General features: G+C 40.6%; 1 protein-coding gene across 5 annotated transcripts in view; it reads left to right on the forward strand.

The window, feature by feature from the left end:
- The window catches only part of frmpd4 (FERM and PDZ domain containing 4), a 27,152-nt gene continuing 8,234 nt past the window's right edge, over positions 1 to 18,918 (forward strand). The window contains exons 1-14 of one of the 5 annotated variants that reach the window (XM_069702673.1): positions 1 to 580; positions 7,787 to 7,903; positions 12,326 to 12,501; positions 12,786 to 12,906; positions 13,746 to 13,791; positions 14,695 to 14,799; positions 15,770 to 15,877; positions 16,282 to 16,413; positions 17,074 to 17,193; positions 17,359 to 17,495; positions 17,855 to 17,981; positions 18,159 to 18,248; positions 18,346 to 18,528; positions 18,710 to 18,842. In XM_069702673.1, the coding sequence (XP_069558774.1) occupies positions 540 to 580; positions 7,787 to 7,903; positions 12,326 to 12,501; positions 12,786 to 12,906; positions 13,746 to 13,791; positions 14,695 to 14,799; positions 15,770 to 15,877; positions 16,282 to 16,413; positions 17,074 to 17,193; positions 17,359 to 17,495; positions 17,855 to 17,981; positions 18,159 to 18,248; positions 18,346 to 18,528; positions 18,710 to 18,842 (1,636 nt within the window). In that variant the 5' untranslated portion in view covers positions 1 to 539. Of the gene's footprint in view, positions 581 to 7,786; positions 7,904 to 8,048; positions 8,307 to 12,325; positions 12,502 to 12,785; positions 12,907 to 13,745; positions 13,792 to 14,694; positions 14,800 to 15,769; positions 15,878 to 16,281; positions 16,414 to 17,073; positions 17,194 to 17,358; positions 17,496 to 17,854; positions 17,982 to 18,158; positions 18,249 to 18,345; positions 18,529 to 18,709; positions 18,843 to 18,918 lie in introns of those variants that run through there. The other 4 variants (XM_069702675.1, XM_069702674.1, XM_069702676.1 and 1 more) reach the window with 4 other exon arrangements.

The raw sequence follows: 18,918 nt of genomic DNA on the forward strand, positions 1-18,918 counted from the left end.
ACACACACACACACACACACACACACACACACACACACACACACACACACACACACACACACACACACACACACAAACTCAACATCCCCACACATTCCTCTTTTCTCTTTCCTCCACTCTCATCTACCACCACCGCCACCCATGTCCCTCCCTCCCTCTGTCCCTCGCTCTGGCTCTCTCTGCCTCTCTCCAAAGCTGTTGTTACTGTGCGGCTCCCGCACATCATTCCACCGCGATGGAAATTAAATGAAGGTGGCTTAACGCAGCTAACACAGGCATGCTTTGAAGGATGTAACCAGGGGAAGCTGCGCTGCCAGATCCTTTTCCATGGGCTGTGGATTTGCGCTGCTGAGGCGAGGACACAGCAATCACTCAGCCATGCAGAAGCCCAGACAACAGGACTAATCTCTCCACCTGACTTGTGGAAGCTTCACTTTTTTTTTTCTGAATTATTTATTCCCCCGTTGCCAAAGACAGTGCGGGACAATGGAGTGAAGTAGATGGTGAATTTGTAGCCTTAACTGCAGTCTGCAGCACACATGGATGTGTTCAGCTTTGTGAAGATGCCAAAGCTGTCAGGGTGAGTCCGACGGATGCTGCTGTGTGTTTGCTGTGTTTGGACGTACCTGCTCCTTCTCCAGAAGGTGGTGGCTTGTATGTTTGAAGACGTGATTCAGAGTGTGACACAGGAATCACATGTGGGAATAAAAATGCTGAGTTATTGATTATTCAGGGCAGCAAGTTGTGCAGTCACGTATGATGTGAAATGAATGAGCAAGTGGGGTAGATGGGAGTGGGGGTGGATGCAAAAGCTGATGCGGATCGTGAATCTAAACTGTTTTTATTTAAGTTCGCAAATTTCTTCTACTGCAGACAGTGGCTATGGTCTGTTGCTCAAGTCTTTCGTTATGTCATGATACGCATTTTATTTTGTAAGCGTTTGAAAATTCAGCTGCAGTTGTTCCAGATTTTATATCTCTCCGGTTAATGGGCCACGGGAAATGATTATCAATTCTCAGTGGAGTTGTGATTCATTGTCACACCTCATATTACAGAAGGATAATATAAACATATCTTCCTTTCATGAATAACCCGGAGTGATTTGTGATTAGTCATTAGAGTTATTAGACATGAGTGGTTTTCAATATGATTGCTCAAGTTCACATACCTATGGCCTGAACAGGACGATGAACACTTACAGCTGACTCTGAGCAGTTTAAATATTCCCAAGTGAAAACCCACATTTTGTTTTTACTTAAAATTTTCTTCACTTGGTGAATTTTAGTGTGTAAAAGAAATGAAAATATATATTTAGTTTTTTTATTCTTTTTTTTTTTTTTTTTTTTTTTTTTTTTTTACAAAATGTAATGGGGATTATATGAGAGTTGAACTAAGTTCTGACAAATTCATTCATTGCCAGGGCTGACACCTCGCCTTATGCACCCATGGGTCTGCTAGATTGAGTGGATCTGCCCCAATGGACATTAATCCTCCCAGGGGATTTGGCTCTATCAGAAACACCACAGTCCACTGGTGGGGAGAGCAGCTGATCATAAACAGCAGATATTAAATAAGATACCATATATGTCACAGAAATGCCCATTTAGAGCGTTTAATTTCACTTATGAGTCATCAACAAACCGCATTGATCATTTGTCATTTGTTCTTTTTTTCTAGACATAAAAACGTGAGCTAAAAGCGTAATATAGGACCTCAATTATTATTCTGTGTGCAAATCATCACAGCTGCTTTTTGATAACATTCCCACAGGAAATCAAACAGGTAGCAGTGCTTGTCCATCATATGATAGGAACATTGTTTTCCAGTTAGGATCCCTCCTGGCAGCATTAATGATGCGGCTCCCAGTGGACCCCCAACGTCACTGCATCCTGTCACTGTTAATAATGCCACACAATGCTACCACTGATTATGCGTTATCACGGCATTTTTTTCTGTTTTTCTCCCTCTCAGCTGCCAGCAAGAATTTCAGTCAGCGGGGATACAGTTTTGCTAAGGTTGAAAGAGCATTTTATAGAGAAGCCCACTGCATGTTTAGAGAGTCACAAGAAAAGGATTGATTTCCCTCAACGCCCCCCAGATGTGTCTGCTGTCAGAAACAGATGCCTAATTTTGTTTCATTTTCTCCGTTCTTTGTTGTGCTTGGATCTGGCTTTTCCTTATTTCCCTATTTTTGAAAGTTATTTCATTGAAAGGTTACAAACTCACCCTCCTCCACCCTCCAAGTTTGTGCCATTTGACCAGAGTTGTTTGAAGTGCTTTGTTTTGATCACTATATGTATAACTCTGGCTCTAATTTACCTGTTACTCTTTTGATACACTCTGTGGGTGATACAGTATAAATAGTTTGTCAGCAGCACTACTGTTGAGATAATGAGCATGAAACTCACATTTTTATTTAGAGAGTGTCAATTATCACTCAATCACAGGGCTTACCTGACTCAATGGGGTTGTTGAACTCGTTGATTGCTAAGCATGTTTGCTCTGCATGTATTCAAAGAGGCCTAGATTATTGTTTAGCATATCTTGCTGGAGCTATTTTTAGTCGGCCTTACATAAATGATAGCTATGTTCATTAAATGCGTGTAGACCTGTTTGTCTAGTAGGCGGTGGTGACAGTTTTCTTCAGCTAATTCAAATTTAGTCGAACTGCATTAATTTTTGCCAGCGCTGCTCACTTGATTCATTGTTGTCTGTGTTTCTTTTAATAATCCATAATGTGAACCCTTGTTCCACATATTGCAACTGCAAACTTTTTGCACAGGAAATTACTGGTCTGGACACAAATTGATTCGCCTAAATGCTCATCAGAGTACACGCAGATCAAAAGATCTGTCATACTTAACTGTCCAAATCAGAGGCTCTGCGGGAAGAGTAGATCAGAAATGACTCTGGGTCAGAAGTAGGAGCCAGCAGGCCGGAGAATGAGGTCTTACGCTACCATTTGTTTTGTTCTGTGCTTTAGAGCTTTTAGCATAGAAGCAATGAGTCGCACAAAGAGATACAGGAGACCATGTCTAGTTGAGTGCCCACAGGGTAAGTTCATCACTATATTTGGTTAATGTTTTACATAGAACAATGGAGAGCAAAAAAGGCCTGAGGAAAATGCAGTGTAATGATGAAATAATTAAGAAAACACAGATTTCCTTTTGTCTCTTCTTACACCTGGATATAAAACTATCAATTCAGTATACAGTGAATAAGGGAAGTTATACTACTGGATGCAACGCAATCATGTACATTAAGTTTCTGATATTTCCTGACTTGCTATGATTTCCTCTGTCAAAGGTGTCACAGCAGACTTCACATCTGCCAGTCAAATGGCAGCTCTTCTGTAGGGTAATTGTGTTTTGCTATTTAACAGGTAAACTAGAAACAGTGGGACATTGAGGCTCCTTTACACGCCATAAAATAGCAGGAGGACCACAGTGGGTGGGCTGTTTCCCAGATGCTGTTTTATTCCCACCCAGAGGAGATTAACTAACCAAAAACCTTTCTATATCGAGGCACCAGAGAGCTGCTCAGGATAGTGTGGTTGCCCATGGCAACAATATCAGTGCTTACAAAGACAAACACAAAAATGCAATATTCAGTTGGAATAATGGGGAAAATGGACTCTCCTTTTTTGAAGTGAGTCTTTTAGTGCTAAATATTTCAGTATTATTGTATAATGCGACTATGTGGGGCAAAGTACAAACTCTAGATGCCCAGGCTGTCTGTTTTGGTTGTATTGATGCCATGTGGTCATATAATCAATCTAAGGAAAGCCCTGTTTTCTTCTCAGATGTTAAATAGACGCAGTGAGAATTAAAACAGTGATGTCCCAGAATGCTGAAGAGCAGCAGCATAAAATCAAGCAATTTACTGTGACTACGTAGTCAGCAGTATCTCTGAAAGCCCTGATGGCCTTCACTTTAACAGTGACATATAAATAGCAGCGCACAATATGAAAAGCAGATTGGACCATGTTCTGTCATGTTGCCATATTGACTGAAGAATTTGAGCCAAGGTGGTGGTTGGAGAAGTCAAGCAGAGGGCAGATGTTTTCTAAAAACAAAAGGCAGCGGCTGTGTGCCCTCAGCAGGATGGAGGCAGCCTCTAAAAGAGGAGCATAGGAATAAGGCCTTTAATCAGAGAGGTTCCTCTCTGTCTGAGCCACTTCTCTGCTCCACTCCCCCGGCCTCCTCCCAGGAGATGGTCATCTCATCAGCTGTCTCTCTACAGGTTTTGTATCTAAACAGAATCGCATTAGCGGTTTATCTCTGCATAAATGTCGGTTTAATTCAAGAGCACCGAGAAAGCAGCGTCACAACCTCTTCACTATGTATCTCAAGACATTCTTGTAACAATCCTCTCAGTCACACAAGGAGGGTAAAAAAAAAAAAAAAAAAAAATCCTTTTTATATTTTACTCAGATTAGCTGAGAGTTGAGTCTGTGTTCAGTTAAAAGGCCGACGATGGAGAGAGAGGAAGAAAGATTCTTACTTATTTTAGATCCTCAGTATTTGGTAAATTCCAGAAATTCATGGAGGTTTTACTCATTCGATCTATAAAACCGCTGGTAATGTATTTGCTACAGTGTTTGTCTGTATGTGTATTAATCACACTGTGTATATAAAAGTGGACGCAGCTTCTGGATCTGAAAAGTGAGGCCAGTGACAAAAGTGAGTTAAACTGCAATACCACCAAGTACCGCTATGGGTTGGCTCCAAAAAGGCTCTGGCTCCATGGACTCACATCCATATTCTCTCATGAAATACAAAGACATTCAAATGATGGTGTCATTTCCTAAAGTCACTCCTTCTTATTAGTTTTCTGGCGGTCCATCTGAAAATAACCACTCGCTTCATACAGCTCGTCCAAAATACCAAACTCGAGGCTTCAGAACCGAAGTTCACATATAGAATAAAGTGATGTTTCATTCATGATGCCATTATCCTAAAGAGCAGTGAAGTTATTGTGGCCTTCCCGACCTGGGGATACTCCCTTGTCTCTTGCCCAGTGCATTCTGGGAAAGCAGTAAGAGCCCAAAAGGAAATGCAGAGTTTTGTCCTCTTGCAATCAGCAAGTGACCATCAGAAAACATTTTACGAGCACGTGCAAATACTCGTAATGGCAGGCATGCTGTACCAGGACGTGGTTTCATATGGCCAAGCCTCAGAGATTGTTAGTGTAAATTATTTAAACTAACTTGAGTGTCTGTGTTGGAATGTGCTCCTCTAAGCCGTGGCTTGTCTATAATGCATAGTTACTTCCTACATTAACAGGATTTGAGCCTTCATATAACACCAGAATGCTTCTTTGCGATGAGCATGTATTCACACAGATGAAAGTGAAAGTGAACCACTGTGATAAAGTAAGGATCACATTGTCCATGCAATTTTTATGAAGGACTGAAAAGTGATCTTTTCTCCATCTCTCAGCACAATTAAACTCTTCCCAGGATCATCTCTCTTCATCTCAATAAAAGTATCAAGTCTGATGCTCAAAAGAAGAAAGTTGTATTGTAGGCACCCAACTTTAGATTATACAACCCTGATGTTATTTGTTGTGGCAGCAAAGGTTTCATGCTAATCTACTTTATTGATTGTTAATTTTACGAGCTATGAGCATTCTTCCCTTTTTATTTTGGTGTTAATGTCTTTTAAAGGCAAATTTTTGGTTGCCACTAAACTGTAAATAGAGAATAATCGAAAGAGATGTGAAAAATACAGAAAGGTCATTGAGCATTTGGCGGTTTTAGTGAAATTTGTGTTGAAAGAAAAATCCCTCGGGATTTTATATTTGCCTCCAATTTCTTGTTCAAATTATCCTCACTCTGACTCTTGGGTAACCTGCTCATGAATTGTGCAGGACGGCTTGCCTACTTGGCGCTTGATTACTTAGTCCGATGTGAATGTGCAGCCATTATTTATTGATGCTTAGTGAGGAAGATCAGTTTCACTGTCCGCCGGTGGATGAACCTTTTCAGCCTCTCTGTTCAACGGGAATGCAGCAACTCAGTGGCATGATGCACCGCCTGTCTGTAGACAAAAGAAATCAAAGATCGCATCATCTGTGATAGACTGTCCTGTTACTGCAGAGACACTGTGACTCGGACGGAAAATTGATTTTTTTTTTTTTTTAGAACAATTTGTCTGTTCAGAAACATATTCTGAGGGCACAGCATCTGAGACTGTAAGTACAATACTCTTTAATACGTTGTAGACCTTTGGAGGAATGTCAAACATATCCCTGCTGAAGGTGAAATCTTAGGAAAATGCTGTCATAATAAGACATTAATCATAAGCTGCAAGTCCCTTGATTAAAAATGTGTAAATCTGCTACATCAGACGCTGCTCGTGTTAACATGGCTGGTGGGATTCATCAATGGGGTGAGCATGGCTCCAACAGTGTCAGACAGCATCCAGTTGTGTCCAAACACATCATTTGAGCTGCAGGAAATGTTCTAAATATACACCATGGAGGCCTGCTCCCATCTAATGTACTGTAGGTCAAATAAATCCATATCCATGTGGAAACACTAATATCCCCCAAACACAAAAAATCAGATCGCTTCCTCTATTAAGAGACCGACTTAAAATGTTGCACTCAAAGAAGAAACATACTTTTTGGCTCCTGAGCTTGTTCTTTTATGAATTAATTATGATTTAATGCCCCCCAGTAGGACTTAAGTGTGTTTTCTCGGTTAGCCTGTGTGCTGTACTTTAGCTTGAGTTGCAGTATTTTGTAGCTGACTAACTCTTTGTACCATAAAGCTTCACGATATTTTTACATTGTGTTGATAAGCTGGCAATATTTCATAAACACCTCATATAGAGGACACGTGCGCCCAGAGACGCGCTCTCACACAGATACAAGCACCCTGCACACAATTTATTATCATCGGTACAGTAACTGGGGAAACATTTAGAGGGAAAGAAAGAGGGGCTTTGAATAATGAATGCGAAGAGCCCTGTTACACGGCAGACAAGCCCTTGAAGTGACATAACTTACTGCCACCGCTTTCATAGCATCACCAGTGTGCAGACACAAAGACAGAGATAAAGGGAACAAAAGGGAAGGGGGGGGGTGCTGACAAAAAGACACATGGAAACATTTGAACCAATTACAGCTCTCCTGAATACCTGCACTCTGCCAACTTGTGACACAGCGAAAGGAGTGAGCAGGACTGTGTTTTGTCAGGAAAATCAGCTGCAACTAAAGATTTTGACATTGGCTGTCTTTCACACAAAAGGCGACAATTAACCGTTTTGCAGATGAGGGTTAGAGCTGGTTATGTTCTCTGATAAACTTTATCAAATTCTTTTGGGATTGAGTAACTTTACTAGAGAATTCCTCTGGGCTTCTTTTTATAAAGAATGTGCTGACATCGAGACATAAAACCAATTTCATGCCTCTCAAAGCACAAGAGTGAAGCATGACAACTCCGCCTGTGTGTCTAGCTTACGTAATTAATTTGATTTGCTTTCACTGAGTGAACTGTGGCTACAGGACATTGTTTATCACTGTGGAATCGGACAGTCTCTTATCGCTCGGGCTGAATCGCTTTATATCAGTACAATTTATTTATTTCTATTATGACTCAAATATCTCTTTGGCAAATATTATTTTGAAATTCTTTCGCAGTTCGACTTGCCTATCTGATCTGAAGCCATTTTATTTTATTTATTTTCATATCACTCCGGAGCTTCATACTGTGTGTGTTATGCAAGCATAATATGAAGTTGTGCTATGCTTGATTTATGCCCCCGTTCTGCCTCTGCAGCCACAGGACCAAATCCTCAGGCTGGCCGCCCCCTTCAGGGACCTGGAGTGCTTCGCAGGGACCCCCAAATGGATGGGATATGGGCACCAGTAGAGAGGGGCGTGACTGCTACATCAAGTAAGTGCCCTGTGTTTAAAGAAATTGCGGGGGAGCTCTTTTCTCTGTCCCAGATGTTTCAGACGCTTTGCCAACCTGTGATTATTCCAGCCACGTCACTGCCTCCACACTGTCTCCATCTGTGCATTCAGAATACTGATTTTCCTGCTCCCTCCGCTGCTGCGCACACTCTGCCCCTGCCTACTCTCACTCTCTCTCACGCGCTCGCACTCCTACAATGCTCTTCATGCAGTCTCGCAAATGCAGAAGAGGGCTTTTGAGAGTGTGCGTTATGCCGCTGCCGCTGATGAAATTCACCTGCGTGGGGGCTTGTTTTTGATCTGAGACTCGACATGCTGGGTCATAGTGTTATCAGCGTAATTGATCTTTCATAATTGGCACTTCTGGAAATCTGTACAGGCAGGTAAAAAAAAAAAAAAAAAAAACCTCTCCATTGATGCTTTATATGTTTGTGCATGCAGTCGTGTAACAAGTGAGTGTTTGCTTGATTTATCTGTTCTGTTGATTTGGCTGTGCAGTCTGCTATTCTCTCACAACTATGATGTGCAAAATGTAATATATTACTTCATTGCTGCTTTTATCAACCTGTGTGCATGTCATGCATGATTCTGCAAAATATCTGCTGCTTTCATTTGTTCACTAGATTATTTTAATTTAATATTTTGGCATGTAACATCTGTATTCTAGCTGCATCTTTCCAGTGTAAAAAAAGAACAACATTTCAATGGTGTACAGAATAGGAGGTGAGCGCTTGTCACACACGGGTTATAGCATGAGAAGCGTGATGTCAGAGGAGTTACATAAGAAGTAAGGAGCAGTGAAAGTGCTGGATGCAGAGTGTGTCTGCATGAGGCAGATCATGGAGGCTGTTTTGGCTCTGGCTTTTTCTTTTTCTAAATCTGAGAGCGACTCATGAATAATCAAATGTGAGTGTCTGTGAATGTCAGTGGTCATCTGAGTTTGTCAAGGCTCCAGGGGGCTCACAATAAATTGTTGTATTTCTCAATGGAACACATGTCGAGCCTGTGTGACAGCAGCACATGAATAAAGTAGTAGCCATTTAATATTTAGAGTTTTGACACTTTGGTACTTAATAACTGCAATGTTGTTTTGACTAACAATATAGAGAAGTGTTGACAAATTACAGACTGAACAGAGACTTCTTGTTGAAAGACGGAGCTCGAGATGACAGGGGAGCAATCTGTTTTCACAGTATATAAATATGTCAAAGAACAGGAAACAGTGGTTCATGACTTCATCAGAGCCATTACCACATTTAAAAGGTTTGGGAGTTTAGAAAATGTCCTTGTAGAAAGTCATCAAAAGGAAGAGTCAGTGACACAGCAAAATTATAAATAATGGTGGTCAGTGCATAATATCAATGAGGTTGAGTTCCAGGCAGGACAAATATAACCTCTATATAGCACCAACAAGTTGTGAGCATTGTCAACGCATACTTCAGGAGCAAGAGTAACAGGATATTGCTTTTTGTAATGAGCTTACTACACTAAATCCAAAAGATGCCACAAGAAAACATTTGGAAATATTGTTTGTACAACGAGAATCCAGCCAGTATTTCTCACTGCTCATCTTGTTCACTTTAAAGCTACCAATGCTGCCTTGCCATTGCTTTGTAGAGTGTTGCAGAGCTACACTAGAAGCTAATGGGTATGATTAGGGAGCATTAGATGCATGGCTGTCTGCACAATGGGAATCTAGCCATGGTTAGCAGGTGGCCGTGCAGGGGAGGAGACAGTATTCTTCCTGAACGCACAGGTCCATATGGTTTTTGCTTTGTGCACAATCTGTTGAGTTTGTTATTTGTGAGATAAAACTGACGCACAAATTCAAACGAAATGTTTGATAGAGGAGCCTCCCCCCAAAAAAAATTAAAAAATGAGATGGGTACGCTTCTGCACGCAAAGGTGAAGACAAAATGTATCACTGAAATACACCATATTTTATTTCATAAAGCTAAGAGGAAAACCAAAACGTTTGGTTGATTGACCAGTCTTGCATGTAATTAATGCAGTTAAAAAAAAAATCTGCTTGTTTAAATATTTATATAAATGCACAAATTCATGATTTATGTGATATTCTGGCCTCTAGTGTCATGGTAGTGAACTCGAGGTAACATGTCTCTATAAGATGTTTTTTCTACAAACTGAAGTGGAATTTATTACATAAGCTGCAACAAAACTTAAAAAAAAGGCTATTTGACAGTGAGGGAGCTACATTTCTTGATTTCTTTTGTAAACTGATGGAGTTGGTGTTTTGTCCTTTAATGACCTCAGGTAAAAGGGAAAGAGGAGAAGATACTGTTTTTATTTTCTAAACTGCACATAAATGCAGAATGTGGACGTGTTAATAAGGTGACCAGTGGAAAACTCAGGGCTGTGTCGTTTTTAATTGAAACAAAGTGGATAACGTCTTGATTGCAAAAACATGTATTATGGCCTCTGCATAATATTCATGCAGTACATATTCTATTAGCATGCATTTAGTTAATTACTGTTAAAAAAAAATGCACAAGATTGACCACCTCTGCCAGCATCAATGATGGAGTAATAGAGAAGATAATATCTATAGAAATGTTCTTGTTTTCTCTTCTTGCATCTTTTAAATCTTACTTGATGGAATTTGTTAGCTTGTACAGAAATCAGTTTCGTGGGTTTTATATCTAGAACTGAAGGAGGACACCATTTGGTTCATTTAGAGCACCTTTTCACTGAATGACATAAGTTGTAAGATTTAAGTTGCTATTTCAAAGGCTCCCCACTCTGCCATCACATGGACTCCTAACCTCACTTTAAACAATAAAAGCCCAGTTTTACTGGAACTGACTTGTGAAATGATGAGATTTGTTTGAATTTCTCGGTCTTATTCCTTTTTCCTTTTCTGTTGGATTCGGGTTATTGAGGGACTGAGCATTATTTATATTACAGGGATAATGTATTTAAAATCTAAATCTCTGTAAAGGTGGGAGCATCACAGAGATTAGGTTCTGGTTCCATTTCAGGACTGATATCACTACAAAAAACAACAGTTGAAAAAGGTTCTGCTTTTTACATCCTCATAGTAGATGTTTACTGGTTTGTTGAATCCTGCTCATCCAAAATATTAGTTGACAGTCAACATCTTTGAACTCATTGGCCTTGTTGTTGCTGCTTTCTCATAGTGTCGGGATGCGATTGACAGATCTCACTGTGTCTTTGTGCGGCAGAAGACTAATTGTTAGTATTTAGTGGTGAATAGTACATGTGTCAAGAATAACTGTGAATTACACACTGTCTGCCCACGGCTTTAATTAACCAACGTTGTTGGCACCATGCGGAGCTGCTGCTGCTGCTTTTGCAGCCAGGGAGAGCGGAGAGACACTGTTGAAACTCCAAATACATTTGTGCTCAACTTTGAGCTCAAAAAGGTAAAAGAATAATAATTGTGTTGCAGAAATGCATTGATTCAGGGTAGCTAAAGTAAAGAGCCTTTGTTTGCAGCCAGCTATTAACAGCAGGAATCTCAGAGGTTGTAAATCTGAAAATCAGGCAGTGATGACATTTCATGACACTCCACATTATACCTGTGCTGCATTGAGGCCGATGCCTGTTATCTAACACCTATCAGTGTGAGTTGCACAGATTCTTAGTGAAGCACTTACTGTAATGTGAGAATACAAACATTGGAGATTGATTAGCATACACATGTTCTACTTTTAGTTCATTATTCCAAAGACAATATCTTGTCTTTAAGCACTATGGGGATTTAGAGCAAACAACAATCTTATAGTAACGTATTATATTTCTTTCTTTCTCCCTTTTTCATATTTTTTTAAACAGCTGTCTCTTGTAGAAGTTGTCATTGTTTCTTGGAGATCATTATTTTTGATAATATTAATACAGCATGCACATTTTGAAAATAAAGTTGCAACTATTATTTTTAATCAAATCATCTGCTGATTATTTTCTGAATTATCCATTTAGTCTGCTAGAAAAGACATCTTCAAAAGTCCATATTTGTCTGACTTATACTCCAAAACTGGCAGATATTCAGTTTACATTAACATGAGAAAACTGGAGAATCTGGAGTTTTTGCTTTAAATTTCACTTCAACATTGAGTCAGTTATCTAATTAAACTAATCAATGGTTGATCAATTGCTAGAGTTGTGGTTGAAATTATTTGGGTTCCAGATACTTAAAAATACAATGCATACCCAGTTTTTGTTTGTGTAGTAAGTCCCAGTCATTTGCCAAAGCTTGGTGTAATGACTAATATATAGCTAACACTACAAATACTGTAGAATATGCCTCACAGTTCCATCTTGAAATGGAAACACTAACTGTGGTTTCTGCAGAACCACGTACAAATGTTGTTTACAATATAACAAAAACAACTAGCCGTGACACAAACAGTAAATATCCTAGATGTCATTCCCACAGCCACGTCTCCCAGAGCAACTCCCTGGAGGAAGTTCGTCTGGACGGAGACAAGTTTGTGCCACCAGCGCCCCGGAAGGTGGAGATGAGGCGAGACCCAGTGCTTGGCTTCGGATTTGTGGCAGGCAGTGAGAAACCCGTGGTGGTTCGCTCAGTCACACCAGGTAATGTGACCCGGCAACACAGCGAGCTCTGATACAACAGTGACTCATGCAGTCCGTGGCCATTATTTCATCAACAGAAGATGAAATCCTCGTAAAATGTAGCTAAGAGGAAAACCCACTGAGGCTGCAGTTTACGTTGATGAATCATTGATTTTAAGGGCCTTCAGTGAGTAAGCATTCATTAGAGCTTTGAGCCACCAGACAGCGAGCAACGAGAATCAAGAAAAATGGTGCGACTGTGCACAGTTTATACCACTTATGTCTTGTCTGGTATGTTGTGACAGGGGGTCCATCAGAAGGCAAGCTGATCCCGGGGGACGAGATCGTCATGATTAATGATGAGCCAGTCAGTTCAGCGCCCAGGGAGAGGGTTATTGACCTTGTCAGGTATGACAACACACTCAGGTGAGATGCCATTTGCCTGATGCTCAACCTGTTGTAGATAACCGAGTGCCACAAAAAAAGAATAGTTTAATGCTAATGTTGATTTAAATGTTTTATTAAGCCGCAATAAATCCCCTTCTCTCCACTCTAATAAAATAATAAAACACTTTTACTTCCAAAGGAGGTGAATACTTTACGTAGGAACTGTTGTTCACATTTTAAGATTAGTGTAATGTTATATTTTGCTCCTGATCTACATAAACGATTTACTTTTTTCTTTTTTTTTCTTTTTACTGTTGATGGCCACACATACTTTTCAGAGTAAGAAAGCTCTTCACGTGGCCCATCACTGTATTTGGTTTCTCTATCTATTTTGAAGTTCTATAAAACCAGATATTTGGCTTGTTTTTCGAACCACCTGCCTTATTCACCGCGATTGAGCTGTACGCTGGTGTTGATGTTTCTTCAAGCGTCTCATTAGATTAATTTCCCTGACACAGCTGAGTGGCTGGCTGTGAGCGTTTGGTCCTTGTACGACCTGTGCGGTAGTCTGTAAACAGTACATTAGTACAGGGAAAAGTGCCCATGTGGCCACTCCTTCACAGCTCCTGTGGCCTTGAACGGGCTCTGCAGTAAAACTCTACACCGTGGTGGCAACACGGGGCTGCCGGGAGCACCACCAGGACACAGTGTTCAACCTGCTACTGTGCACGGTCATCTCCAAAATACTTTCCACAACTATAACAATCATTTTTTGTCTTATTTATTTCTGTTTTTCATAAATGATATTCATTCAAAGTTTTTCCTTTCATTAAATATGTTTTTTTTTGTGTGTGTGTGTGTGTGTGTGTGTCCTGCAGGAGCTGCAAGGAGTCCATTTTGCTGACTGTTGTTCAGCCGTACCCGGTAAGTCCATCTTCTATGAATGAAATGGAGTACATTCAAATAGGCTGTTTGTGCATTTGGAGCTGATTACTTTGTTAACTCCATGAAAGCAAGTCATTAATCCTACCATATGTTTGTGCTGGCACAGTATCAGCAATGCCTCAGCAAAGTGTTAGAGCCCTGCTAACTCAAAGGGACTCTGAATAGCTGCAGTCCTTCCAAGTCTTCTGATGTTGTGGCGTCAGATCCTCACAAGACTTCATATGAACCTGCCGAGTCAACATTTACTAGAGCCGCGGAGCACCAGATGGTGGTGAAGACACAGTGCCAGCAGCATATATTCGGCCTTTGTTTACAGCTCAAATAATAAGTCGGTGGAAATGGAATTATGCTTCAGTTCCCTCCAAAAATAGATGTACGGTCTCACAGAAAAAGAAATATAGAGTACTATTTTTTGTGAGGCCGGAAACCACTGATCTGATCATTATCAATATACCGTAACAGCAATTATAGGGTTTTATATCATATAAGACTCATCGGTTCATCATTTTGTTTAGTATGCGTGTTTGAGATTCTCAGCATGATGAGCCTTTAAAAAAAAAACCAGCCACTTAAAACATTTCTAAACTTGAGGTTGCAGATATAAATGCAGGGGTACAAATGCGTCAAGGACCAAACTCTCATAACTGCTTTTTTTTTTTTTTTTTTTATCAGTAGATTCTTTGCAGGCTCAATGTCCTCTCTCTTATGCCCTTACACGGTGCCACCTTAATCGCATCAGCACAGAGTCAAGTAATGCGAGGCTGTGACGTTTCGGGAAGAAAACACGTCCCTGAATAGTGTAATGAAAAAAATAAATGACTCATCTCTGAAGCAACTGATTGTCCTTTAAATCAGTTTGTTTTTCCTTCTTTCCCCTAAAAGTCACCCAAATCTGCATTCATCAGCGCCGCCAAGAAGGCCAAGTTAAAGACTAATCCTGTTAAAGTCCGCTTCGCTGAGGAGGTCATCATCAATGGACAGGTTCCAGTAAGTCACATTGAACATTAATTCACTCTGTACACATCGAGGCTCCAGACAGGAGATGACAGAAGCAGCCTTGAGTCTGTTAAAGCTAGAGCTTAGTGAAAATACAAAAAATCACTGACTGTAAAATGAAGACATGCATTGAATGAAAAATCCTCTTCCTTTTCTTTCTATTCATCACACTACCCTCACTTTAAATGAGTGGTTAATGAAATGAGAACATGTGGATATGATTGACAGTAAAAAGGGGAGAACTTCTTACAAAGAGCTTCCCCAGATTTGTGGGTGAGTCACAGAGAAAAAGGTTTTTAAGAACAACAAAGTAAGGAGTGATTATTAAAGAAGACGTGTCACTGTGTTACTTTTACTTCTATGATGGCTCAGAAAACGTAAGAAATCACAATAGGTCACACGTGTTACAATGATTTGTTCGGGATTTGGGGAAATTAAGCTTTCTTTGTAAGACTGAGATGTGGAGATGAATACAACAGTTATGCATTGCTTCTGGATGAATTTAGTTTACCGGAGCATAAAGACTTGAAACAGGGAGAAATAGCTACTTCTACCAGCAGCTACTACAAAAACTTCCTGAAATGTTGTAATCATCCTGAGATGCAACGTAGTAATTAGTAAAATTTTGAGGAAGGTGAATTGTGTTATCTTTCTGTTTCCGGTCTTTTTGTTAAGCTGAGCTAACCATCTACTGGTTGTAGCTTCATACCGTACAGATATAAACGTGGTATCACTCTCCTTATCTTTGTAAGAATGTAAATAAGTCTTTTTCCCAAATCGTTGATCTGTCCCTTTAATTTTCCTTCATTCTTCAGAGTCACTTCTACATTGAATTCTTGAATGTGTCCTTTTATGAGAGGATTTTCCACCCAGCTATGCACTACAGCAAATAAAAAAAATTAAAACTTTCATTTAGAGAAAGTGAGATTTGTTGACCACGCGATTCTCATTCCATCCTCAGGAAACCGTGAAGGACAACTCTCTTCTCTTTATGCCAAATGTTCTGAAGGTGTACCTGGAGAACGGGCAGACTAAATCATTTAAATTTGACAGCAACACATCCATTAAGGTAGGCACTGGGAAGAACCTCCCGTCATAGTGAAGTGCTGTTACGTAATCTAAAGCGATGTTCGGTTTAAATTTTAATTGTTACTCAGAGGCGCACTGTACCTTATAAAATGCAAACTCTTCTCCACGCTATGGCCTTAAGAGCCTTATTTGAACTGAAATTATGATTCAAACAACACGCAGAACATAATGTGCTGTGGAGCTGCGAGAAGTCGTCGAGCGGTTCACTTTTGCAATCGCTTTTCTTCTGTTGCAGTTGAAACTGTGACCGTGTGTTCAATAATGTTCAGCCTGCGTTCAGCCATGAAAATGACTTACGGTTATGGCATTAAGCTGAGCATGAAGGAGCTGCTGCATCTGCACGGTTCTCATGTTGTATTAATTGTGACATTGTCTATGCCGAAGGACGTCATCCTGACCCTGCAAGAAAAGCTATCCATTAAGAGCATCGAGCACTTCTCTCTGATGCTCGAGCAGAGAGCTGAGGGGTCGGCCAGCAAACTCATGCTCCTCCATGAGCAGGAAATGCTAACTCAGGTGAGACAACTCTCGTGGACACCAATAAACAGGAGAGATGGGGTATACAGACAAGTGTATCTATAGTGTGGTACTAAAGAGAAAACGTATTGACCTTTTCTCATTTTGACAATGTGTTTGGGGGAAATTTGCTGATTCCTTCTATACATCTCTTTTATATGTCCGCAAATTAAAAAAAAAAAAAAAATGAAGCCAGGAGATGTTAGCGTAGTTTACTGCAGCATAAACCAGGGTGTCATAATTCCTAGCCAAATAATATTCCCTCAAAAAACTATTTATTCTTGTTTTCATACTTTGGTTTTGTATGAATTAAACAAAATGATTTCAGTAGTTTTTGACAGAGCCAAGGAAGCCAGTTTCCAGTCTTTAAGTTGAGCTAACCATCCTCTGGCTCCAGCTCCATTATTTATGTACAGATATAAGATGGGTATTTATCTAACTCTATGTGAAAGCGATGTTGAAAATCTTATCTCCAAAACTATTCCTGGAATCACCATGAATAACTAATCCTGACTGACTCCTCGATTTGTGAATGTATTGTAGATGAATCCACAGTCGATGTTGGATGTTATGTTCTTCGCGGTGTTCATCGGACAAATACTGCAGACACAAACACGTCGTGACTGATGGGACCCTCCTTATCTCCCACTTGTGCTCTAGGTGACACAGAGACCAGGGTCGCACAAGATGAAGTGCTTTTTTCGCATCACTTTTGTTCCAAAGGATCCCGTGGAACTGCTGAGGAGAGACGCCGTCGCCTTTGAGTACCTCTACGTTCAGGTGGATATGAGCAGATGCAGATGACACAATACTCTGTGTGGTGCACTTGATGTTGTGTTGGCAGCACGAGACAATACATCAGGACTGGGACCAACGTCTGGTCGGAGGTGTGTTGTTGTCTTGCATTTCATGATAAGAAGTCTAACCTTTTCCCGTCTCCTCCAGAGCTGTAATGACGTGGTATTGGAGAGATTTGGGTCAGAGCTGAAATACGACACGGCACTTCGTCTGGCTGCCCTGCAAATGTATATTCTAACCATCAATACCAAGCAGTCCCAGAAAGTTTCCCTCAAGTACATTGAGTAAGTACATTGGATTTCACGATACGCTGTGCTCGCTGGAATCCACCTCACGTCTCCAAACGCAGAGCCATTTTGTTCTTTCTAATAACTCATTCCTGCCGTAGAGAATACTGCTAAATCCACAGTGCTGTTGAACAGTGAAATAATAATGATCTAACTAGTGTTGGTCTGCTGCAACACCAGAGGATACATCCCTGGTTAGATAATGACTCTGACTGTAGTCTGTCGGTTAATCAATGCAGCACCACCGGGTAAACAGGATCGATCACCGGTCAAGAATGATGACTTGACTGTTTTTCATAGTGGCGGAGTGACCTTTTTTATTTATTTTTTTATATTTATGAATTGTGCATCTGCAGGAAGGAGTGGGGTCTAGCCTTGTTCCTGCCTCCTGCAGTGCTGTCGAGCATGAAAGAGAAGAACATCAAAAAAGCCCTCACTCACATCCTGAAAACCAACCAAAACCTGGTGCCACCTGGTAAAAAGGTAAAAAGAGCGTGCTACCTCTTCATCTTCCTCTGTTCATGTCTCTCTTCCTGGACGTTTTTCCATCTTTCTCTTTTCCTTACCACGTCTGACTCTTGGCTGCCACCTAGTGGTTTCCAAGTATCCAAATGGTCATACAAGTTTGTGTCTTATCCTTCGTCTTTTGTTTCCTCCCAGCTTACTGCCTTGCAGGCAAAGGTCCATTATCTGAAGTATCTCAGCGACTTGAGGCTTTACGGAGGACGTGTGTTTAAATCCACACTAATTGTGAGTTAACGATCTCACTACGTCACACTGTATGCAATAAGTGTCACATGCAGTTCATTTACAGCAGTATGTGCTTCCCTTCTCTTTCATTTTACAGCAAGGCGAGAAGCACACAGAAGTGACTTTGCTGGTGGGTCCCAAATATGGCATCAGTCATGTGATCAACACCAAAACAAACCTGGTGGCCCTTCTGGCTGATTTCAGTCATGTGAACCGCATTGAGATGTACACCGAGGATGAGAACCGGGTCAGAGTGGAGCTACATGTTCTGGACGTAAAGGTTAACAAACCCTCCCATATTTTAAAACACAACAAAGTACTGGTACATTTCTAAATATGGTTTTGGGGTTTTATCCTGACAACGGCAGATCTATTCTTCAGTCATTATAACCTCACTGCACAACCCCACTGTCTCATTTATTTTGTGCTCATTGTTGTCTGATTATCTGCCTCTTTCACAGCCTATCACTCTCTTAATGGAGTCCGTTGATGCTATGAATCTGGCCTGTTTGACTGCTGGCTACTACAGATTACTGGTGGACTCTCGGCGCTCCATCTTCAATGTGGCCAAAAACACCAACAGCATGGAAACAAGTGCGTGTGAAAGCATGTGAATATGACTCATCAGAGTGCACTGTGTCAAAATAGATCCATTTCAAACTCTGTTTCC

This window comes from Brachyistius frenatus, unplaced genomic scaffold, assembly GCF_029030835.1.
Source record: "Brachyistius frenatus isolate BFR_SWC_R1_liver_20210118 unplaced genomic scaffold, ASM2903083v1 Contig_42, whole genome shotgun sequence".
NCBI lineage: Eukaryota > Metazoa > Chordata > Actinopteri > Embiotocidae > Brachyistius > Brachyistius frenatus.